This window comes from Anomaloglossus baeobatrachus, chromosome 5, assembly GCF_048569485.1.
Source record: "Anomaloglossus baeobatrachus isolate aAnoBae1 chromosome 5, aAnoBae1.hap1, whole genome shotgun sequence".
NCBI lineage: Eukaryota > Metazoa > Chordata > Amphibia > Anura > Aromobatidae > Anomaloglossus > Anomaloglossus baeobatrachus.
The window spans coordinates 71020261-71045936 of record NC_134357.1 but is presented as its reverse complement, the minus strand read 5'-3'; the positions used below and the strand labels follow the sequence as shown (position 1 = coordinate 71045936).

General features: G+C 47.8%; 1 protein-coding gene across 1 annotated transcript in view; it reads right to left on the bottom strand.

Annotated features, from left to right (window-relative positions):
- FBXW4 (F-box and WD repeat domain containing 4) overlaps window positions 1-14802 on the bottom strand; it is a 251123-nt gene extending 236321 nt beyond the window's left edge. Inside the window, exon 1 of the mRNA XM_075352304.1 lies at window positions 14466-14802. Within this exon, the coding sequence (XP_075208419.1) occupies window positions 14466-14656 (191 nt within the window). The 5' untranslated portion in view covers window positions 14657-14802. The remainder of the gene's footprint in view (window positions 1-14465) is intronic.
- Window positions 14803-25676: the final 10874 nt, after the last annotated feature.

Here is a 25676-nt window from a genome sequence, read left to right as displayed (position 1 = left end):
TATATCCGGACAAGCTGAATGGGACACAAGCGGATGCCGCACACACACAGGCCTATCACCAAATGTGGGCACTGCCACACACACAGGCCTATCACCAAATGTGGGCACTGCCACACACACAGGCCTATCAACAAATGTGGGCACTGCCACACACACAGGCCTATCACCAAATGTGGGCACTGCCACACACACAGGCCTATCACCAAATGTGGGCACTGCCACACACACAGGCCTATCAACAAATGTGGGCACTGCCACACACACAGGCCTATCAACAAATGTGGACACTGCCACACACACACACACACACACACACAGGCCTATCAACAAATGTGGAGGTCACCACACACACACACACACACACACACACACACACACAGGCCTATCAACAAATGTGGACATCGCCACACACCGGCCTATCAACAAATGGGGACGCCACCACACACAGGCCTATCAACAAATGGGGACGCCACCACACACAGGCCTATCAACAAATGGGGACGCCACCACACACAGGCCTATCAACAAATGCGGACGCCACCACACACAGGCCTATCAACAAATGCGGACGCCACCACACACAGGCCTATCAACAAATGCGGACGCCACCACACACAGGCCTATCAACAAATGGGGACGCCACCACACACAGGCCTATCAACAAATGGGGACGCCACCACACACAGGCCTATCAACAAATGGGGACGCCACCACACACAGGCCTATCAACAAATGGGGACGCCACCACACACAGGCCTATCAACAAATGGGGACGCCACCACACACAGGCCTATCAACAAATGGGGACGCCACCACACACAGGCCTATCAACAAATGCGGACGCCACCACACACAGGCCTATCAACAAATGCGGACGCCACCACACACAGGCCTATCAACAAATGCGGACGCCACCACACACAGGCCTATCAACAAATGTGGACGCCACCACACACAGGCCTATCAACAAATGTGGACGCCACCACACACAGGCCTATCAACAAGTGGGGACGCCACCATAGAGGCCTATCAACAAATGCGATCCACCCTCGCTCCTTCTCTAGGGTCAGGTGCTGGCCTTCATAGCGATGGGGCAGTCAGCTATCTGCAAACTTTATTATAGAGTTTCTTGCAAGTGAAAAATATGAGTAGCATCCCCTAGATGCCACCATCACTGCCACACTGATGATTATGTCACAACCATAACAATAATTTACATTAGCTTTTATGTATCGCTTTGCCTTCTAAGGAATACTTCACACACAGCGAGATCGCTACTGAGATCACTGCTGAGTCACGTTTTTTTGTGACCTCATTAGCGATCTCCCTGTGTGTGACACTGAGCAGCGATCTGGCCCCTGCTGTGAGATCGCTGCTCGTTACACACAGCCCTGGTTCGTTTTTTTATTGTTGCTCTCCCGCTGATAAGCACACATTGCTGTGTGAGACAGCGAGAGAGCAGCGATCTGAATGTGCAGGGAGCAGGAGCCGGCGTCTGACAGCTTGCGGTAAGCTGTAACCAAGGTAAACATCGGGTAACCAAGGTGGTTACCCGAAATTTACCTTCGTTACCAGCCTCTGCAGCTCTCACGCTGCCAGTGTCGGCTCCTGCTCCCTGCACACGCTAAGCTAAGCGGTGTGCGCTGATAACTAAGGTAAACATCGGGTAACCATACCCGATGTTTACCTTAGTTACCAGTTTCCGCAGCTTCCAGACGCCGGCTCCGCTGGCCGCTGCTGCTGGCTGGGGGCTGGTCATTGGTCGCTGGTGATTGACAGCTCACCAGCGACCATGTAGCGACGCAGCAGCGATCCTGACTAGGTCAGATCGCTGGTGGGATCGCTGCTGCGTTGCTAAAGTGTGATGGTACCCTAAGGCTAGGGTCACATATCCAGTTATCTCTTAGATCAGATCCATCATTAATCCTAAAAGGGCACTGGTGGCACCTACTGAGCTGTGGCGGGGTCTGATATCAAATACATTCATGACATCCCCCCGTACTGTGCTTTACGTTGGCCGCAGGCACTAGGATATTTCACGACTCCATGAGCTGTGGACATCCAGCTTCCGGGCCTCTGAATATCCCCAAAAATGAAGGTGGTTGCGGCAATGATTCAGTGATATAGATAGTTAATAGTAATTCTATCAGCGCTCTGGACCTCTCCAATGAAAGGAAAACTGCAGAACCTCTGGTAACTTTATAGAGAACCACAGGTTTTTTTGTTAATGACCAGCATGACGAAGTGCAGGAAAAATAATGAGGGAGGAGAAATCAGTATTAAACTGGTGCTACCACCCCCCAATCCCAGAGGTTAGACACCCGCCGACCATTAAGTACGCCATGTATGTTCCCCCTTCCTTAGGGCTTATTCAGTGTTTATCATACAGTCATATGAAAAAGTTTGGGCACCCCTATTAATGTTAACCTTTTTTCTTTATAACAATTTGGGTTTTTGCAACAGCTATTTCAGTTTCATATATCTAATAACTGATGGACTGAGGAATATTTCTGGATTGAAATGAGGTTTGTTGTACTAACAGAAAATGTGCAATCCGCATTTAAACAAAATTTGACCGGTGCAAAAGTATGGGCACCCTTATCAATTTCTTGATTTGAACACTCCTAACTACTTTTTACTGACTTAGGCTAGTTTCACACTTGCGTTCAGCGGAGTCCGTCACTATGGAGAATAGCGCAGTCCATTAACGCACTGCGCTATTCTCCATAGACTTGTATGGATGACGCACTGTAACGCAAGTGTCAGCGTTGCATCCGCCGGACGACGCAGCGTCGTTATTTTGACGCTGCGTCGGGCGGAAGGAGCGCAGAATGTTGAGCACCGGAATCCTTTGGATTTCACTGCGCATGCTCTCTCTGGCTCCCTCCACCCATAACCAGGGTACACATCGGGTAACCAAGGAACCCTGGTTACGTGTGCCGGGAGCCCGACACTTCCCAGCTTGGCTCGGCTGACACACACACACACAAACACACAACACACTCTCACCTGTCCCCCAGCGATGCAGTCCCCGCGGCACTGACGTCTACAGCCATGGCTCGGCTCCACCCACTTCGCACTCCGCCCCCGCCCCCCGCACACATTGTCGGCGACCGAGCGATCAGCTGATCACCCAGCGGCCGGCTACTGTGAGTGATCGGCTGATCACCTGGTGGCCGGCTACTGTGAGTGATCGGCTGATCACCCGGCGGCCGGCTACTGTGAGTGATCGGCTGATCACCCGGCGGCCGGCTACTGTGAGTGATCGGCTGATCACCCGGCAGCCGACCACTGTTAGCGATCAGCTGATCATTCACAGTAGTCTGCCGACGGTAAAACTGTAAAAAAAACAACAAAACGAATTGCGTTGTTTTGCAGCATCCGTTGCGCCACTATATGCAACACATTCGTTGCATTCGTCCCACAACGCAATGCAACGGATACCGTTCAACGCAAGTGTGAAACTAGCCTTACTAAAGCACTAAAATTGGTTTTGTAACCTCATTGAGCTTTGAACTTCATAGGCAGGTGTAGCCAATCATGGGAAAAGGTTTTTAAGGTGGCCACTTGCAAGTTGTTCTCTTATTTGAATCTCCTATGAAGTGTGGCATCATGGGCTCCACAAAACAACTCTCAAATGATCTGAAAACAAAGATTATTCAACATAGTTGTTCAGGGGAAGGATACAAAAAGTTGTGTCAGAGATTTAAACTGTCAGTTCCCACTGTGAGGAACATAGTAAGGAAATGGAAGAACACAGGTAGAGTTCTTGTTAAGCCCAGAAGTGGCAGGCCAAGAAAAATATCAGAAAGGCAGAGAAGAAGAATGGTGAGAACAGTCAATGACAATCCACAGACCACCTCCAAAGACCTGCAGAATCATCTTGCTGCAGATGGTGTCAATGTGCATCGGTCAACAATACAGCGCACTTTGCACAAGAAGAAGCTGTATGGGAGAGTGATGCGAAAGAAGCAGTTTCTGCAAGCACGGCACAAACAGTCGCCTGAGGTATGCAAAAGCACATTTGGACAAGCCAGTTACATTTTGGAAGAAGGTCCTGTGACTGATGAAACAAAGATTGAGTTGTTTGGTCATACAAAAAGGCGTTATGCATGGAGGCAAAAAACACGGCATTCCAAGAAAAGCACTTGCTACCCACAGTAAAATTTGGTGGAGGCTCCATCATGCTTTGGGGCTGTGTGGCCAATGCTGGCACCGGGAATCTTGTTAAAGTTGAGGGTCGCATGGTTTCAACTCAGTATCAGCAGATTCTTGACAATAATGTGCAAGAATCAGTGACGAAGTAGAAGTTACGCAGGGGATGGATATTTCAGCAAGACAATGATCCAAAACACCGCTCCAAATCTACTCAGGCATTCATGCAGAGGAAGAATTACAATGTTCTGGAATGACCATCCCAGTCCCCAGACCTGAATATCATTGAAAATCTGTGGGATGATTTAACCCCTTCAGCCCCCAGCCTGTTTTCACCTTAAAGACCTGGCCATTTTTTTGCAATTTTGACCAGTGTCACTTTGACAGGTTATAACTCTGGAACACTTCAACGGATACTGGCGATTCTGACATTGTTTTTTCGTGACATATTGTACTTCATGTCAGTGGTAAATTTAGGCCGATATGGTTTGAGTTTGTGAAAATTTCGGAAATTTGGCGAAAATTTTGAAAATTTCGCAATTTTCAAAATTTGAAATTTTATGCCCATAAATCTGAGAGATATGTCACACAAAATAGTTACTAAATAACATTTCCCACTTGTTTGCTTTACACCAGCGCAATTTTTGAAAAAAAAAAAAAAAAAAAACTCCGTTAGGAAGTTAGAAGGGTTTAAAGTTTATCAGCAATTTCTCATTTTTCCAACAAAATTTACAAAAAAAAATTTTTTAGGTACCACATCACATTTGGAGTGATTTGAGAAACCTAGGCGAAAGAAAATACCCAAAAGTGACCCCATTCTAAAATCTGCACCCCTCACTCTGCTCAAAACCACATCCAAGAAGTTTATTAACCCTTTAGGAGCTTCACAGCAACCAAAGCAATGTAGAAGAAAAAATGAAAATTTTACTTTTTTAACACAGAAATGTTACTTTAGCCATAAAAATTAGTATTTTCACAAGGGTATCAGGAAAAATGCATCATAAAATGTATCGTGCATTTTCTCCTGAGTACGCAGATACCCCATATGTGGTGGAAATCAAATGTTTGGGCACACGGCAGGACTCGGAAGGCAAGGAGCGCCATTTGAATTTTTGAGTGCAAAATTAGCTGCACTCATTAGCGGACGCCATGTCGGGTTTGAAGACTCCCTGAGGTACCTAAACAATGGAGCTCCCCCATAAGTGACCCCATTTTGGAAACTAGAGCCCTCACATATTTTTTCTAGATGTTTGATGTGCACTTTGAACCCCTGGGGGCTTCACAAAAGTTTACAACGTTGAGCCGTGAAAAGAAAAAAAATTTTTTTTAACCACAAAAAACTGTTGCTTCAACCAGGTAGCTTTTTTTAACACAAGGGTATCAGGAAAAAATGCACCATAAAATGTATTGTGCAATTTCTCCTGAGTATACAGGTACCTCATATGTGGTGGAAATCAATTGTTTGGGCGTACGGCGGGGCTCAGAAGAGAAGGAGCGCCATTTCACAGAAAAATTGATTGGAATTATTAGCAGACGCCATGTTGCATTTGGAGACCCCCTGAGGTGCCTAAACAATGGAGCTCCCCCACATGTGATCCCATTTTGGAAACTAGACACCCCCCATACAAAAAAATTAGTTTGGCGAAATAAAAAATACAGACATCAGTAAAAAAAAAAAAAAATGAATAAAAAAAAAAAAAAAAATATGAGCGCCTGCCACTAAGAGCGGCTTTGCACATTGCGATATTGCACGTGCGATGTCGATGGGGTTAAATCGAAAGTGACGCACATCCGGCGTCGCAGTCGATATCGCAACGTGTAAAACCTTTTTGATACGATGAACGAGCGCAAAAGCGTCGTTATCATATCATCGCTGCAGCCTCCGACATTTCCATAATGCCGCTGCAGCGACAAGTACGATGTTGTTCCTCGCTCCTGCGGCAGCACACATCGCTGTGTGTGAAGCCGCAGGAGCGAGGAACTTCACCTTACCTGCCGCCGGCTGCAATGAGAAGGAAGGAGGTGGGCGGGATGTTTACATCCTGCTCATCTCCGCCCCTCCGCTTCAATTGGCCGCATGCCGTGTGACGTCGCTGTGACACCGCATGACCCGCCCCCCTAAGGAAGGAGGCGGGTCGCCGGCCAGAGGGACGTCGCACGGCAGGTATGTGCGTGTGAAGCTGCCGTAGCGATAATAATCACTACGGCAGCTTTCACTAGATATCGCACGTGCAACGGGGGCGGGGCTATCGCTGCAGCATCGGTAACACATTGTTACCGATGTCGCAACGTGCAAAGCCCGCCTAAGACCAGTGCCAAACGTGAGAGCAATGCACGAGTCTCGCATCGCATCATCCACTCCAGTCTGGAAGCGAGCAACTGCGCTGGATAATGCGATGCGAGAGGGCGGGGCGGCAGATGAGAAAGGGCGCAGCGGATGGAAGATGGGAAAGTGCGCAGCGGATGGAGGAGCGGCAGAGGATGGGAAAGGGCGCAGCGGATGGAAGATGGGAAAGGGCGCAGCGGATGGAGGAGCGGCAGAGGATGGGAAAGGGCGCAGCGGATGGAAGATGGGAAAGGGCGCAGCGGATGAAGGAGCGGCAGAGGATGAGAAAGGGCGTAGCGGATGGAAGATGGGAAAGGGCGCAGCGGATGGAGGAGCGGCAGAGGATGGGAAAGGGCGCAGCGGATGGAAGATGGGAAAGGGCGCAGCGGATGGAGGAGCGGCAGAGGATGGGAAAGGGCGCAGCGGATGGATGATGGGAAATGGCGCAGCGGATGGAGGAGCGGCGGAGGATGGGGGGGAGGGAGGTGAGATGGGGATACCTACCTTACAGGATGGATCTAGGCAGCAGGATCACAGCAGACAGAAGAGGTAGCAGATAAAGGAGGCAACAGATTGAGGAGTGTGAGAGGGGGCAGTAGATGAAGAGGATGGGAGAGAGCAGGCAGCAGATCGGGGAGGGGGGCAGAGTCTGATGGGAGAGAGAGATGGCACATGGAGGAGGGGGGGCCCCGGGGGGAGGGTGGCTTGCAGCACATGGAGGGGGGAGGGTGGCTTGCAGCACATGTGGGGGGAGGGTGGCTTGCAGCACATGTGGGGGAAGGGGGTGTAGTGGCGATGGAGAAGGGGCAGCCGATGAAGGAGGCGGCGGCCGATCGGGAACAGTGGGGGCCGATTCGGGGGCAGCAGCGGCTGAAAAAGGTGGGTGCGACGGCGGCGGGGACAGTGGCGAACGTGGCGGCGGGCTGTGCGATCGGGGACAGCGGTGGGGCTGGCGGTGGCGATCGGAGACAGCGGTGGGGCGATCGGCGACAGCGGCGGGGCTGGCGGTGGCGATCGGAGACAGCGGTGGGGCTGGCGGTGGCGGGCGGGGCGATCGGCGACAGCGGCGGGGCTGGGGCTGGCGGGCGGGGCGATCGGAGACAGCAGCGGGGCTGGCGGGCGGGGCGATCGGAGACAGCGGCGGGGCTGGCAGGGCGATCGGGGACAGGGGCGGGCGGCGGGGGCAGCAACTTACCGATGGGCACCCGCAGAGACCGCTCTCCTCGGCTTTCAGGGACGGACACAGGTCACCGGCACCAGATCCACGGTAATTGGAGAGATCGGTCACAAGACCGGTCTCTCCAATCAGAGCTGGGGGCGGGTGAAGCACCGATCACCCAGCTCCAGCCAATGGCCAGTGCTACAGCAGCACTGATCAGGGCTGGATTTTCAATGGCTGGAACATTACAGTGACTGTAATTGGCTGAGCGGCGTTCGTCAGCCAATCACAGCCTCTGTAGGTTCGGGGAGGAGGCACCACCCCTCCTGAGGTCAGGCAGAGGTCCCCTCCTTCCCGAATCTACAGTTTAATTAAACAAATTTCACTCCCCGGGGCTCCGGGACCCCGATTTAGCCATGACGTACTGGGTACGTCATGGGTCGTTTAGCACCATGTCACCATGACGTACCCAGTACGTCAAAGGTCGTTAAGGGGTTAAAGCGTGCTGTCCATGCTCAGCGACCATGAAACTTAACTGAACTGGAATTGTTTTGTAAACAGGAATGGTCAAATAAAACTTCATCCAGGAACTCATTAAAAGCTACAGGAAGCGACTAGAGGCTGTGATTTTTGCAAAAGGAAGATCTACAAAATATTAATGTCACTTTTATGTTGAGGTGCCCATACCTTTGCAGCGGTCAAATTTTGTTTAAATGCGGATTGCACATTTTCTGTTAGTACAATAAACCGCATTTCAATCCAGAAATATTACTCAGTCCATCAGTTATTAGATATATGAAACTGAAATAGCTGTTGCAAAAACCCAAATTGTTATAAACAAAAAAGGTTAAGATTAATAGGGGTGCCCAAACTTTTTCATATGACTGTATGTCCGACATCCAATTTTCCCCATAGACGGCACACGGACACATTATATTCTATGGGGCTATAACATGCCAGATTTTATTTATTTATTTTTTTAAATAGATGGCACGGATATGGCATCTGTGTGGTGTTCATTTTTCCTGGGAGACACTTGTGAAATTTCCATTTTTTTCTTGTCTGTAATAAATGAACAATAAAAAAAGCAACAACAGACGATGAGATAAGAAAAAACGGATCAAATAGGAAAAACGTCATTGTTGAGGACACTAAATGAGCAAGTAACTCAGGTCTTATTTGTAGAAGAGCTGAAGACAGAAATGTGGTGATTCCTGGAATGGTATAGAACGACGGCAAGACGTACTTCCTGCGTCTGACACGAGCCGCACCAGGCGACCACCGGCCGGGGACTATTTCCAGTGCAGAATACTCTTTGTACAGTAACAATGTTATCATGGACATGGCACGGAAAGATCGACGTGATGGTCGGAGACTCCAGCTTCCATTACAATGTCTTATCACCATCGCCCTTAAACAATGGGGCGTTTTCAGCAGTGTCCTAAATGGCTCCTCGTCTATTCCCTCTCCACCCTCAACTTTCTATAACTTGTTGAAAGAAGATTTTAGAAGCTCGAAGAGGACAATTCAGTATGAAGTGATTACTAACATCACCAGGAATAGATTTAGCTGGACCCCACACCCTAGGCTTATCATGTGACGTTCACCCATACACAGAACACTGCCCGCACCAAGAGCAATGACATTGTCTGGTATAGCCACGAGCCGCTGCTCTGTAAGGGTACGTCCATACACAACACTCCCAGGAGACTGGAAAGGATGGGGACAAAATCAGTGGAAAGGTACCTGCGCTATGGATGATAAATCTGCACCATGTCAATTCATGGTGCAGATTATCACAGACTAATGTATAAGTGTGGACAGGGCTCTAGAGGTCAGCATAAAGATGTGCACTACGCCGGTCCATCCAGGATGCGGGCACTGAAGTGTTGGCTGAGGAGGTCACACGGCCCTGGAGTATGGGAGTGGGCACTGGACCCACGTAATCTTTTCACTCATCTCTACAGGGCCCCTCACCACCCCTGATCCATTCACTATACGTGTCTTATGCCACAGAAGGGTCCAGGTGCTGCCGTCACCTCGTGACCAAGTATATGGGCTGCACTGCGCGTTCTACCTCCAGTCGTGGATTTGCTGTCCTAGGATGATGCCTGTGACATTACCGGTCAGGTCTGCTATGCTCTCTATAAGGGGAAGCGCAAAGATCACTGCCTCTTCATATTTGCTTGGTTATTTTCAGGTAAAAACCTATTTAAATGCTACCAGCATTCGCATAAAAGGTCATAATCCCCGCTTTTCCTATCCACATAGAGTGACTGATGGCTCTGCTTGTATGAGTTACTATAGAGGGAGAGCTGTCAATCACAGTGTGACATCCTGCTTGACAACCCCTTTAATGTGGCTGGGGTATCAAAATCATTTTGAACGGGTCACAAAAAAAGCCATAGTAACTAGTGATGAGCAGGCACTACCATGCTCGGGTGCTCAGTACTGGTAACTAGTGATGAGCGGGCACTACCATGCTCAGGTGCTCAGTACTGGTAACTAGTGATGAGCGGACACTACCATGCTCAGGTGCTCAGTACTGGTAACTAGTGATGAGCGGGCACTACCCTGCTCAGGTGCTCAGTACTGGTAACTAGTGATGAGCGGGCACTACCATGCTCAGGTGCTCAGTACTGGTAACTAGTGATGAACGGGCACTACCATGCTCAGGTGCTCAGTACTGGTAACTAGTGATGAGCGGGCACTACCATGCTCAGGTGCTCAGTACTGGTAACTAGTGATGAGCGGGCACTACCATGCTCAGGTGCTCAGTACTGGTAACTAGTGATGAGCGGGCACTACCATGCTCAGGTGCTCAGTACTGGTAACTAGTGATGAACGGGCACTACCATGCTCAGGTGCTCAGTACTGGTAACTAGTGATGAACGGGCACTACCATGCTCAGGTGCTCAGTACTGGTAACTAGTGATGAGCGAGCACTACCATGCTCAGGTGCTCAGTACTGGTAACTAGTGATGAGCGGGCACTACCATGCTCAGGTGCTCAGTACTGGTAACTAGTGATGAGCGGGCACTACCATGCTCAGGTGCTCAGTACTGGTAACTAGTGATGAACGGGCACTACCATGCTCAGGTGCTCAGTACTGGTAACTAGTGATGAGCGAGCAGTACCATGCTCAGTACTGGTAACTAGTGATGAGCGGGCACTACCATGCTCAGGTGCTCAGTACTGGTAACTAGTGATGAACAGGCACTACCATGCTCGGGTGCTCGGTACTCGTAACTAGTGATGATCGAGCACTACCATGCTCGGGTGCTCAGTACTCGTAACTAGTGATGAGTGGGCACTACCATGCTCGGGTGCTCAGTACTCGTAACTAGTGATGAGTGGGCACTACCATGCTCGGGTGCTCAGTATTCGTAACTAGTGATGAGCGGGCACTACCATGTTCGGGTACTCGTAACTAGTGATGAGCGGACACTACCATGCTCGGGTGTGCAGTACTCGTAACTAGTGATGAGCGGGCACTACCGTGCTCGGGTGCTCAGTACTCGTAACAAGTGATGAGCGGGCACTACCATGCTCGGGTGCTCAGTACTCGTAACAAGTGATGACCGGGCACTACCATGCTCGGGTGCTCGGTACTCGTAACAAGTGATGAGCGGGCACTACCATGCTCGGGTGCTCAGTACTCGTAACTAGTGATGAGCGGGCACTACCATGCTCGGGTGCACAGTACTCGTAACTAGTGATGAGCGGGCACTACCATGCTCGGGTGCACAGTACTCGTAACTAACTCATAACTCGTAAATAATTTTTTGATTTTTTTTTCTTTCTGAATTTATGTCATTTTCAGTGAATGGTTCTATATTATCCAGTGTTCTTCATCTCGCTCCTGTGCAGGCGCACTTCTTTCTGCCCTGCTGAGGGCAACGCCGACACATGCACACTACAATACTGTGTTCTGCCCTCGGCAAGGTAGAAAGAAGAGCACCTGCACAGGAGCAAGATGGAGGACACTGTGGATGATGTAGGATGCCTCATGCACATGAAGCGGGGAAGGAGGACGGCAGTCGCAAGATAGAGGACCAAGACTAGTGACGCCCATCAAATCGGACCACCCCGCAAGTGAGTATAATAAAGGCTCCTTATTACATTATCCAGTTCAGCCTAGGGACTGGTATACGGCATTCTGGAATGATGCATATAAAAGCTTACAGGTGGTGGTGGCTGTACGTTTTAAAGGGGAAAACCTGGTGACAGGTTCCTTTAAAGGGTCATTTCCCTCTTCATAGATGGATAGCGACAGATAGCTTTTGCAATCTACTGCTTATTAAAGTCTGCAGCCATTCTTGAGGTATTACCACTTGCCTTAGAGACGGAGCACTGTGGCAATTTAGCTTGTATGCTCTGTGCTGATGCTGGCGAGCGTTACAAGGCAACAGCGCACTGCAGAGTTCCCGCAGCTTTGAAACAGCGCTTACAAGCTCAATAGAAAAGAGCGTATGTTCTTCTATCTAGCAGTGGTGGTCGGTCTCCAAGGCAACAAGCTGTAAACAAAAGTGCTAATATCTCAAGTATGGCTGCAAATTTTAATAAGCAGCAAATTGCAAAATTGCTTGTATTTACATGTATTATCTGATAATAGCCATCCATGGAGACGAGATCAACCCTTTAATCAGTCACACAGCTGCCTGGTGACAGCAATGGAGGACGTCACCCAGAGCTGGAGCCATAGGGGAGTGTAGTGGTCGGAGGGCACGAATGATGGAGACCCCCTACCATTATAAAGGCGTTAGATCTCTGTAAAACATTATTTATTTGGGAGTTATTCTTTACGGTTTGATATATATATATATATATATATATATATATATATATATATATATATATATATATATATATATATCTCAATCACACTACAGACCAAAAGTTTGGACACACCTTCTGATTCAAAGAGCTTTCTTTATTTTCATGACTCTGAAAATTGTAGATTCACATTGAAGGCATCAAAACTATGAATTAACACATGTGGAATGAAATACTTAACAAAAAAGTGTGAAACAACTTAAAATGTGTTTTATATTCTAGGTTCTTCAAAGTAGCCACCTTTTGCTTTGATTACTGCTTTGCACACTCTTGGCTTCGAGAGGTAGTCACCGGAAACTGTTTTCACTTCACAGGTGTGCCCTGTCAGCTTTAATAATTGGGATTTCTTGCCTTATAAATGGGGTTGGGACCATCAGTTGTGTTGTGCAGAAGTCTGGTGGATACACAGATGATAGGCCTGCTGAATAGACTGTTAGAATTTGTATTATGGCAAGAAAAAAGCAGCTAAGTAAAGAAAAACGAGTGGCCATCATTACTTTAAAAAATGGAGGTCAGTCAGTCTGAAAAATTGGGAAAACTTTGAAAGTGTCCCCAAGTGCAGTGGCAAAAACCATCAAACACTACAAAGAAACTGGCTCACATGAGGACCGCCCCAGGAAAGGAAGACCAAGAGTCACCTCTGCTGCGGAGGATAAGTTTATCCGAGTCACCAGCCTCAGAAATTGCAGGTTAACAGCAGCTCAGATTAGAGACCAGGTCAATGCCACACAGAGTTCTAGGAGCAGACCCATCTCTAGAACTGTTAAAAGGAGACTTTGTGCAGCAGGCCTTCATGGTAAAATAGCTGCTAGGAAACCACTGCTAAGGACAGGCAACAAGCAGAAGAGACTTGCTTGGGCTAAAGAACACAAGGAATGGACATTAGACCAGTAGAAATCTGTGCTTTGGTCTGATGAGTCCAAATTTGAGATCTTTGGATCCAACCACCGTGTCTTTGTAGAAAAGGTGAACGGATGGGCTCTACATGCCTGGTTGCCACCGTGAAGCATGGAGGAGGAGGTGTGATGGTGTGGGGATGCTTTGCTGGTGACACTGTTGGGGATTTATTCAAAATTGAAGGCATACTGAACCAGCATGCCTACCACAGCATCTTGCAGTGGCATGCTATTCCATCCGGTTTGCATTTAGTTGGACCATCATTTATTTTTCAACAGGACAATGACCCCCAACACACCTCCAGGCTGTGTAATTGCTATTTGACTAAGAAGGAGAGTGATGGGGTGCTACGCCAGATGACCTGGCCTCCACAGTCACCAGACCTGAACCCAATCGAGATGGTTTGGGGTGAGCTGGACCGCAGAGTGAAGGCAAAAGAGCCAACAAGTGCTAAGCATCTCTGGGAACTCCTTCAAGACTGTTGGAAAACAATTTCCGGTGACTACCTCTTGAAGCTCATCAAGAGAAGGCCAAGAGTGTGCAAAGCAGTAATCAAAGCAAAAGGCGGCTACTGTGAAGAACCTAGAATATAAGACATATTTTCAGTTGTTTCACACAAGTATTTCATTCCACATGTGATAATTCATAGTGTTGATGCCTTCAGTGTGAATCTACAATTTTCAGAGTCATGAAAATAAAGAAAACTCTTTGAATGAGAAAGTGGGTCCAAACTTTTGGTCTGTATATATGTATGTATGTATATATATATTATATATATATATATCACTGTGAAACTTACAAGGAAACATATTTTCCTGTGTCTCCTCCAATGCTCACGGATTACACTTGCACTCCATGCTCCAGGTGTGATGTATTACCAGCTCCTTTATATTTGCCGCTGTCAGTCAGGCGCTGCTGGGACTTGTAGTTCCACAATAAGCAGTTACGCAGGCGCCTACTGAGAATAGCAGCATGTACGCACATTTCTTACGTAACCCACGTCACCGCGGCGACGATACGCCCTAGCAACAACGTAGTTTACGTAAAGCTTCCTGGGAGACTAGGCCGCAGCCTGAGAGCAGAGTAACTCACACGTCTGTGCCCTGCTGCAGAAAGCCGGAGTTCAGGCCGCGCCGCGCTATCCTCCGCCACACCGCGTCCCGGCAGGTGAAGTGACGGAGCTTCCTGCACACCTGCCCGAGCCGCCCCAGCGCCCTGCCGTCCAGGTAGGAGAGGACGAGCAGGAGGATCTCCTCAGGCAGCTGCAGGAAGTGGTCTCCCATGTCGGAGGCGGCCGGGGGCTCGGGATCCGGAGGTGCTGCGGGCTCTGCACTCTCTGCTCTCCCATGGTGGTGGCCGGGTCACAAGTAGCTGCCACCGGGAGCCATGTCCGTGTCTGCCGCGTCACGTGACCGGCGGCGGCTGGTACAGCGGCGACCAATCAGCTTCCAGTTTTCATTCTGTTACTGCAGGTTGTATAATGTAAGTAGTAATGTGATTGGTTGCTAGGGAGAATGTTATAACCACAGTAAGGAAATATGTGGGCCATAGCAGCCAAGAGCAGCACATTAGAGAAGTGTCTGCGGCTTGTTCTATGTATTATTATCATGGTGCTGGGTATTGTTATGGTGTTTGTACAGTTTCGTGTTGGCGCAGGAACCCATTTGTAGATTACAGCAGAGAAGGAGATCCAACCGCAGCACTATAACCTATTACATGCTGCTGTCAATCATGACAATAGGCAGCGTTCACACTTGCGTTGTTTTGCATCAGTCACAATCCGTCGTCTTGAGGAAATACAGTATCCTGCAGGATTCCGTTTTTTCCCCCATAGACTTGTACTAAGGACAGATTGCGACTGATGGCCCTGCGCCTCATCCACCACGCGATGGATCAGTCATGGAATGACTGACCGCCGGGCGGAAGCAATGCAGAATGTAACGGTTTTTTGTAGCGTGGAAAAAGCACAGTGCGCAGGATTCTGTCGGCGTCCGTTCTTGGTTATAATGGAAGCCTGAATCCATCAAATGACATATTCCGACAACAGTTCCATCTTTCAGCAACAGAGCGTGCTCAGATGTTTCCTTTCTGGTTAGAAAATATCTCTCTGTCGGTCTGTTGATGTCGGTCTGTTGATGTTGATGTCGGTCTCTCCCTCTCTCCCATACTCACCGATCAACAGCGCGGCGCTGCACGGCGTTCACACTGCTCCCGCGGGTTCTCCAGCTTTTGAAAATACCGGCCACTCATTATTCCATCTAGTATTCACTGCTTCCCCCACCCACAGGCGCCTATGATTGGTGCAGTCAGACACGTCCTCCACACTGAGTGACAGCTGTCTCACTGCAACCAATCACAGTCGCTGGTGGGTGGGTCTATATCGTGCAGTACAATAAATAAATAATTTTTAAAAAAGGCGTGCGGTCCCCCCAATTTTGATACCAGCCAAGGTAAAGCAATACGGCTTATGGCTGGTGTTCTCAGGATGGGGAGCTCCACGTTATGGGGAGCCCCCCAACCTACAAATATCAGCCAGCAACCACCTGGAATTGCCACATCCATTAGATGCGACAGTCTCTGGACTCTACCCGGCTCATCCAGAATTGCCCTGATGCGGTGGCAATCGGAGTAATAAGGAGTTAATGGCAGCCCATAGCTGCCGCTAAGTACTAGCTTAGTGATGGCAGGAATCTATGAGACACCCCCTCATCAATAAACTGTAGTGAAAGTAAATAAATACAAACACTGAAAAATCCTTTATTTGAAATAAAAGACATAAAAAACACCCTCTTTCATTATTTTATTAATATCCGAATACCCCTCCAGGTCCAGCGTGATCTACACGAGGATTCATGACGTTTTCAGCCCTGTTACATCAGAAGCTGACAGGAGCCGCCATAGAACACCACCGCTCGCTGTGAGCTCCACGGAGCAACTGAAGTGAGTTGTGCTGTCATCGGCGACGTCACTCAGGATACCCACTGCCACTGCTGGATTCTCAGTACAAACTGCTTCAACGGATCAGTTTCTGTAAAGGATCCGTCCCATCAGTTGTACAACAATCTCCAACGAATCCGTCACATCAGTCACAAAACAGATTGTGACTGATGCAAAACAACGGAAGTGTGAAAGCAGCCTAAGAGGTCGGAAAAGGGGAAGGTGCCGTCCACACGGCCATCATCCGCCCAACACAATTGTGTTAACATTGTCATGGCAGCCGGGAGCTACTGAAGACCCCTGTGCTGGCCACATGGCTACTCCGGCTGCTTGGCCTCGTAGGAGCCATATACCACATGCTGCAATAATACATTGCACCACATCACACAATCACCAAGGGATCCCAGGCTACATGATAAGACCAATCAAACACGTAATGACATATATATATATATATATATATATATATATATATATATATATATATATATATATTGTACAGTTAAGTCCAGAAGCATTTGGACAGTGTCACAAGTTTTGACATTTTAGCTGTGATGAGCCGATCGCTCCTTCGACAGTCGGCTCTCTTAGGTATCAATTTGGTATGGGGGTTCATCTTATCAGTTTTGCGATGAATTGCGCATTTACTATGTAAATTAACATTTTTTTTATTTTTTAACTTGCTTTCAATGGGTTTACAAAGGTTCGGGTTGCCCTGCCTAATCAGCCAATACTAATGTAAAATAATAAGAGGAGTTATTTCCCTTGCTTATGTCCAGCACTGCCTCTCCTCCACTGCTCCTGTCTTTATTTACAGACTGCAGCTGTGAGGAAAAAGTACGGTGCACATCATTGCTGCAGCCTGTAAAGAATGACCATCGCAGCGACAGAGAGGCAGCACTGGAAGTGGAGAGTGTAATAGTCCTGGCTGATCAGCTTAAGATTCTTATTCCTTTGAAGGGAACCAATCACCAGAATTTTCCTATACTGTATAACCTAAAGCCAGTGCTATACTGACACTATCAGGCTGATTCTCTACATACCTTTAGGTGTCAGCTAGGATGTATAGGTTGTAAAATACAATATAGAATCAATTTACTTTGTGACTAAAAGCACCAGTGCTGATGTCATATCCATGTGCCCAAAAGGTGTGGGGCCTCAGCCAGCAGAAAAATGTTGCTTCCTGGTATCAGCTATGTTACCTGAGGCCCGGCCCCTTCTGGTCACATGGGTATGACAACAGCACAGGTCCTTCTCGTCACAAAGTAAATCGATTCTATAATAGAATTAGCATAAATAACAGGGGGAGGGGATAACTATAAATACCCACCCCAGCCATCAGCTGCTGCGGCTGCTGTCATTTAAGAAGCTGATGATTTTACAAACTTTACTTGCTTGTGTTTCAAAACCTATACATTCTAGCAGGCAATTAAAGGTATGTATAGAATCAGTGCCAGTATAGCACTGGCTTTAGGTTATATAAGAAAATTCTGGTGATTGGTGCGCTTTAAAAAAAATAAATAAGTAAAAATAAAATAAAAAAAAATTTTTTCTATATAAAATATATATATATATATATATATATGTATAATTATATACATACACACGCACACACACACTGGAGATCAAAATTAGAGAACAACATACAATTTCCAATTAAGGTCCTTCTGTAGTCCTATGTGATTATATCCCAACATGAGTAAACTCGCAGTATTTTAAGCTCTTTTCATAAATTGAATTTATTCAAGAGCACATAATCAAAATGTATTGAGATCAATGAAAAAGAACACTGATCAAAATTAGAGAACACTTTAAGATACCTGCACGTTATTGCTGTTAATCTGGCACCTGGTGCTAATTTCCTTAATTATCTGACAAACCCTATGTAACTGGCAGCCTAACTTTCCACTTTGCACTGACTTTTCAAAAATGGTGTGTGGTCCAAAGTGACTGAAACCCTCTGGCAGCAGGTTGTCCAGATGAAGGCCAAAGGGGTGACCCTATCATCCATAGTAAGAGAAGTTGGTGTTTCCAAGTTATGAATACAAGAATATTGCATCTTTACAACATCATAAACTCTTTCAAGTCCCCCAAGAAGGCTGGTCACCCTCGAAAGACAAATGCAAGAGAGGACAGGATAATGCGGAGAATCTCCATGGATAATCGTTTCAACACAGAAGCTGGAATTGCTCGCCAGTTCAGCACTGAACAGGGTAAGGATCTGTCTCATACAGTGTCACGACATTTAGGAGAATTTGGACTTAAAGCCCACTCTGCAGTGACCAAATCTCTCATTAGCAGAAAGAATTAAAAGGCTAGACTCACCTGTGGTGAGGAGCATGTTGTGTGGACCGAGGAGAAGTGGTCCACAGGTCATTTTAATGATGAAAGCAAGTTTAATTTATTTGGGTCTGATGGGACACATTATGTTTGTCGACAAACTGGGGAAAGACTGAACCCAAAGTGTGTTAAGAAGTCAGTGAAAGGTGGTTGAGGAAGTGTCTTGCTATTGGGAATGTTTTCTGCAGCAGGAGTTGGACCTCTCATACAACTACATGGCACAGTGAGTGCAAGTGTGTATCAGAACCTTCTTCAACAACACGTGGTTCCTTACTTGTGTTCATCACTCAATTATCCAACAATTTTCATGCCGGACAATGCCCCTTGTCACACAGCAAAACGGGTAAAGCAGTTCCTTGAAACAGAAAACATTGAAACAATGAAATGGCTGCCCAGAGTTCTGAACTAAACCCAATAGAAAACCTCTGGAAAATCCTTGGTGACAAAGTTATGGCCAAAAAACCTGCAACAGTAAAAGGACTGTGGAAGAGACTGGAAGAAGAGTGGACCAAATCCCACCAGAGCAGTGTGAGAGACTAGTGATGTCCTGTGGCCGCAGATGTGATGAAGCATTCAAACCAAAGGCCTGTACACGTCCTACTGATTGGTGACTGTTGTTACCTTCAGAACATTTAGTAATAATCTTTCTCTGTGCTACAGTCATTGCTGTTCTATAATTATCATCATCACGTTTTGGGCAAAATAAAGGTTTTAGGTTTATAAACTTTGGATCTTTTGTAAAACCCTGTTCTAGTGGCATGGTGCACCCCTTACAAAAAAACCTGTAAATGATGATCAATGTAGATTACATTATAGTGGAACCTTAGATTACGAGAACAATCCGTTCTGGGAGTGTGCTTGTAAACCAAGTTACTCGTCTAGCAAAGCAAAATTTCCCATAGGAAATAATGGAAGCTCAGACAATTCGTTCCACAACTTGTTCAATGTCCTATCCTGTTCACCTATTGTGTCATTCCACACACGCACAAACACACACACACACGCACGCACACACACACACACACACACACACACATTATGCTCACCTTACCTTCTGTTCCATCGCCAGCCTCCTTGTTCTTGTAGTCCACAGGTACAGGATGTGTATCGGTAACCATCGCGACCGATGCCGGAGCTACCACTGCCAGAGCGCTGACGTCAAAGGCAGGAGCCGCTTGCCTCTGGTCAGCGTGCTGCCTTTGAGAAGCGGCTGACAGCGGAAGTTCCTCCATCGTCGCGATGGTTACTGATACACATCCTGTAGTGGCGAACTACAAAAACCAGAAGGCCGGTGATGGAACGGAAGGTATGGTGAGCATAATATGTTTGTGTGTGTGTATGGGGATTGCAAGAGCAGGTCAGAGCGCGGTGAAAGTACGGAACCGGAAGTGTGTGCGGTGAGTATTTGCTCGTAAGCAGAGTTACAAATTTACAGCAAGCTTTGCTCTTATAGTGAAATGCTCGCACGTCAAGTTACTCGTAAACCAAGGTTCCACTGTATTTCTGAAAAAAGCAAGTGATCATACATTGTTCTCTAATTTTGATCTCCAGTGTATATCATTTTGTAAACAATTTCATATTGAAATTTTTGGCACGTTTTAATTGTTTTGTCGTTCCCAGTTTATCTAGGGGATAAATGTTACAGTTCAGTAAAACAGAATATCGTACGTCAAGCATGAAGCATTGGCCGTTTGTGGTAATCATGCTGTAAATTTTGCTGTTGCTACAGAAAAAGCACCAAAAAATAACAATAAAGTATAATAATAATCATTGTCTGATATTGACTTGGACAAGGAAAAGCTACCCTGTTGTGTTTTATGGAACCTGTGGAGGGTACTCATCGTGTAATTTAGGACTCTATTGGATGACAGGAGAATCACACGAGGACGTGTATATCATGACTAAGGAATGTAGACAATAAAACACAGATTCCGATGGCTGGAATCTTTCTTAGGGGATTGCATACTGTACTTTTCTTTTTGTCTATATATGTTAAGGGAGCAGTTTATTAAATGGCTGGATGCTGCGAATGTCATTTTAAAATCTTGGAAAACAGAATTCACCCTGGAATCTACTTAATATTTTTAAAAAATGATTGATAGAAATTTAAAAGGAAAATGACCAACTACTTCCTGCCTTGGATCCCGTCTAAAGGCCGCTTTACACGCTGCGATATCGTGACCGATATCGCTAGCATGCGTACCCGCCCCCATCGTATGTGCGACACAGGCAAATCGTTGCCCGTGGCGCACAAAATCGCGCGGAGCCGTCACACTACTTACCTGCCTAGCGACGTCGCTGTGACCGGCGAACCGCCTCCTTTGTAAGGGGGCGGTTCGTTCGGTGTCACACCAACGTCAGTAAGTGACCGCCCAATAGAAGCGAAGGGGCGGAGATGAGCGGGACGTAACATCCCGCCCACCTCCTTCCTTCCTCATTGCCGGTGGACGCAGGTAAGGTGATGTTGCTCGCTCCTGCGGTGTCACACGGTGCGATGTGTGCTGCCGCAGGAACGACGAACTACATTGTACCGTCGCTGCAGCAATGATAATTGAGATTATGGGGGGCATGTAAACAATTAGCGATTTTAAACGTTTTTGCAACGATTCAAAATTGCTAATAGGTGTCACACGCAACGACATCGCTAATGCGGCCGGATGTGCGTCACAAATTCTGTGACCCCCCCAACGAGATCGCTTTAGCGATGTCGCAGCGTGTAAAGCGGCCTTAAGTGTATGTGCCCACGATGAGGTTTACTCGCGTTTGTGTGTTTTCACTGCATCAAAAATGCATTGTTTTACAGTACAAGCAAAGTGGATGGGATTTATAGAAATCTAATGTCCACTGTGCTTCTTTTTTATGTGCGTAAACTAACCTGTGGTGCGTTTTTCCAATCTGGATGAACTGTGCCTTGTGGATTCGGTCTATCCATTTTTAAAACGATGAAAATAAAGGAAAGTTTTTAATTCATCTGCCTGTGATCCGCTGGATTTTCGTTACTTTGTATCTGCTATTATCCCCTTGTGCCTGGGATTTCCGTGCAGGATCAGCTGGTCTACTCCTCAGACTTACACACCAGAGCGGTGAGCTGGAACACGTTTATTTTTCCAATCTGCAGCATGTCCATTTATCTTTGCGGTACGCCAGGTTTTCTGTGTGGAATATCCCAATAGAATTTCATTAGGTGTGGAAAACGGATGAAAAACGCATGTACAGTGAAACCTTGGATTATGAGAACAATCCGTTCTGGGACTGTGCTTGTAAACCAAGTTAATCATCTAGCAAAGCAAGATTTCCCATAGGAAATAATGCAAGCTCAGACAATTCCTTCCACAACTTGTTCAATGTCCCATCCTGGTCCCCTATTGTGCCATTCCACCCATGTACAAGCACACACAAACACATACCGTGTTTCCCCGAAAGTAGGACCCCCCCGAAAGTAAGGCAGGGTGGGGGTTTCGGGGGGGTCCGCCAATGTAGGGCACCCCCCGATTGTAAGGCAGGGTAGCGGGGGGGCCGGGGAATGTAAGGCCGCCTATGGGTGGTGGTCGCGGCGTAATGTAAGGCCGCATATGGGTGGGGGTCCCTGGGGAAAGTACAGGAACTTACCGCTGCCGCTGTTCCCTCGCTCCATCCAGGCCTTCTCCAGTCTCGTGCCACCCGTGGTCCGCCTCCGGTGAATGGCCCCCGCAAGGCTCCCTGCTGGCCATCAGCTCGAGCTGTGATTGGCCAGTCAGCCGGCTCGCAGCTGATTGGCCCTCAGCTCGAGCTGCGATTGGCCAGTCAGCCGGCTCGCAGCTGATTGGCCCTCAGCTCGAGCTGCGATTGGCCAGTCAGCCGGCTCGCAGCTGATTGGCCCTCAGCTCGAGCTGCGATTGGCCAGTCAGCCGGCTCGCAGCTGATTGGCCGAAATCAGCCGCGACGTCACCGCCTGCAGGCTCGCTCCGATTTCGGTAAGTTCCGAAACTCTGTGTGTGTGTGTGTGTGTGTGTGTGTACGGTATGTGTATGGGTGCCGTATGGGGCTGTATGTGTCAGTGTGTGTGTGTGTGTGTGTACGGTACCGGTACGATATGTGTGTGGGTGCCGTGTGGGGCTGTACCGGTACCGTATGTGTCAGTGTGTGTGGTGGCAGAGTGGGGGGCAGAACCACTGTATGGGGAGGCTGCAGGGGGGAGGATGGGGTGGATGCCGGATCTCAAACAATGGGGAGGCTGCAGGGGGGAGGAAGGGGTGGATGCCTGATCTCAAACAATGGGGAGGCTGCAGGGGGGAGGAAGGGGTGGATGCCGGATCTCAAACAATGGGGAGGCTGCAGGGGGGAGGAAGGGGTGGATGCCGGATCTCAAACAATGGGGAGGCTGCAGGGGGGAGGAAGGGGTGGATGCCGGATCTCAAACAATGGGGAGGCTGCAGGGGGGAGGATTGTCATTTTTTTTCCAATGTAAGGCCTCCCCCGAAAGTAAGGCAGGGTGGGACTTTTGGGGGTAAAATTAATGTAAGACAGGGCCTTACTTTCGGGGAAACACGGTATTATGCTCCCCTTACCTTCCATTCCATCGCCGGACTTCTGGTTCTTGTAGTTCGCCGGTACAGGATGTGTATCGGGTAACCATTGCGACCGATGGCGGAGCTTCCGCTGCCAGAGCGCTGACGTCAAAGGCAGGAGCCGCTAGCGTCTGATTGGCCAGCGCACTGCCTTTGAGTAGCGGCTGACAGCAGAAGTTCCTCCATCGTCGAGATGGTTACCCGATACACATCCTGTACCAGCGATCTACAAGAACCATGAGGCCGGCGATGGAACGGAAGGTAAGATGAGCATATTATGTTTGTGTGCCTGTGTGTGTTTTTGAGCGGGTCAGAGCGCGGTGAAAGTACGGAACCGGAAGTGTGTGCGGTGAGTATTTGCTCGTACAGCAAAGTTTGCTCATAAACTGAGTTACAAATTTACAGCAAGCTTTGCTCGTATAGCAAAATACTCGCACACCAAGTTACTTGTAAACCGAGGTTCCACTGTAATCCACACATGAGAATGTCAATACCAGGAAGTTTCAAAAATAAAGCAGCTTTATTTAAAGGATGACACACCAAACAGAGACAACAAACGCAATACGCAATAAAAATGCATCATCAAAAATGCACACAAAAACGCAATGAATAAAACACAGCTTCAAAAACTCAACAAACACTGATCATGGGAACATGTCCTAACAAGGTGTCACAGTTGTCTCTCTATTTTTGGAGGCTAGTGATGGATTCAGGGTTGGGATCCCTGATTTCCAATTGGGACTCGACATTTAAACGTGATTTCATTTCGAGCAGTACATCATTAGCTAATGTCAGTTTTGTTGTCCAGAAGTTCCTAGCTGAGTGATTCAGCTGCAGTGGCTTTGTAGCGACGCCCCTTCAGGTTTAAGTAGAGGTGTTACCCCTCAATCCTTGCTGTAGATACAAATCCATTTGTTCTCTGGCCGACTTGGTTGAAGGTCCTGTACAGGTTTCTTCCGGAAGTCAGACTTTATCCTTTTTTTGTTGCTGTTTTTCCCTGTTTGTCTTACCTTCCCCTGTGTCATATTAGTGCAGGGTGGGACTAGCGTCTTCCATCTGCCAACGCACTAGCCAGGGCCACTACAGGGTATTCTTAGCGTCTCAAGTTCCTGTACAGCGATAGTTGAGACTGTATAGATCTTGGCTAGGAGGGTAGGGACAGCTGGTGGTGAGTGCTGGAGGTGTCCAATTTACCCCTCTTACTAGAGCTTGGGACCACCATTGTTATTATGTCCCCCTTACCTGTTTTATTGTTTGTATTGCTTATCGTACCCGGCAGCATGACACAAGAATAAACCACCTGTCCATCGCCAGTCAAACTTGTTTTTGCCATCATCATTCTAAATTAGATCGATGCAAAAAATATGCATCACCTCCTGTGCAAATGTTCTTGATGTTTTTTGCTTGGGTTCCTATTACAGCACTAGTCAAAGGCCTTGTGCGCACTAGACGGAATTTCCCGCAGATTTCCTGTGGTTTTGCTGCATGTTTCGCTGCAGAAAATGTTCATAACATCTCTGCAGTGATTCACCAGCAAATCCTATGGGAAAAAAAATGCTGTGTGCACTAGGCGGATTTTGACAGCTGCATGTTTTGCTGCGGGATTCCCGCAGCAAAAACAATTGCATGTCACTTATTTTGCGCAGTTAGCTGCAGGACTGGCTACCGGAGGAATCTCCAGTAATGCCAGGCCTGGATTCAGTTACCTGCACTGAACTCCGGAGCTGTCACTTGAGCTTCGGAGTGCAGCGTACACTAAACTGCGAGCGCCGAGTGATTGTTTCCCCGGCGATTGCAGTTTAGTTCAGGCTGGGCTGATCTCCGGAGCTCAGGTGACAGCTGAAGAGAGGCTGGGCTGCACTCCGGAGCTGTCACCGGAGATCAGCCAGGCCTGAACTAAACGCCAATCGCCGGGGAATCAATCACTCTGCGCTCGCAGTTTAGTCTAGGCTGCACTCTGCAGCTCAGGTGGGAGATCCGGAGTTCAGTGCAGGTAACTGCGGCCAGGCCTGGTATTACTGGAGATTCCTCCAGTAGCCAGTTTGACGCTGACTGTGGCATTTCCGCACCAAATCCGCAGCAAAATGCAACAAACCGCATGCGGATTTGGATGCAGATTTCAGCAGTGCAGTCAGGTCCTGCTGGATACTGTAGTTTATAGCTGGAGTGCCATATGTTACAAACCATTGGGTGTGTCTACTGTTGGCAGAACTTGCAAATCCGGTGGGCATATCTCAGAAAGTCAGACTAAAGGGGCATTTACACTGCAAATAAGACTTAGCCGGAATATAAGCCCTAGCAGGAATTTTCGGCTTTTTCGGAGTAAGGCCTAAATATGAGCCCTACCCTGAAAATAAGCCCTAGTTGCGGTTCAATAATGAAGTGTTCATGCAGCTAAAAAAGTTAAAGAATACTGCAGGATACTTCATTAAAGAAAGCAACACCCCCAAAAGGGAGAATACAGACCCCACAATCGTAC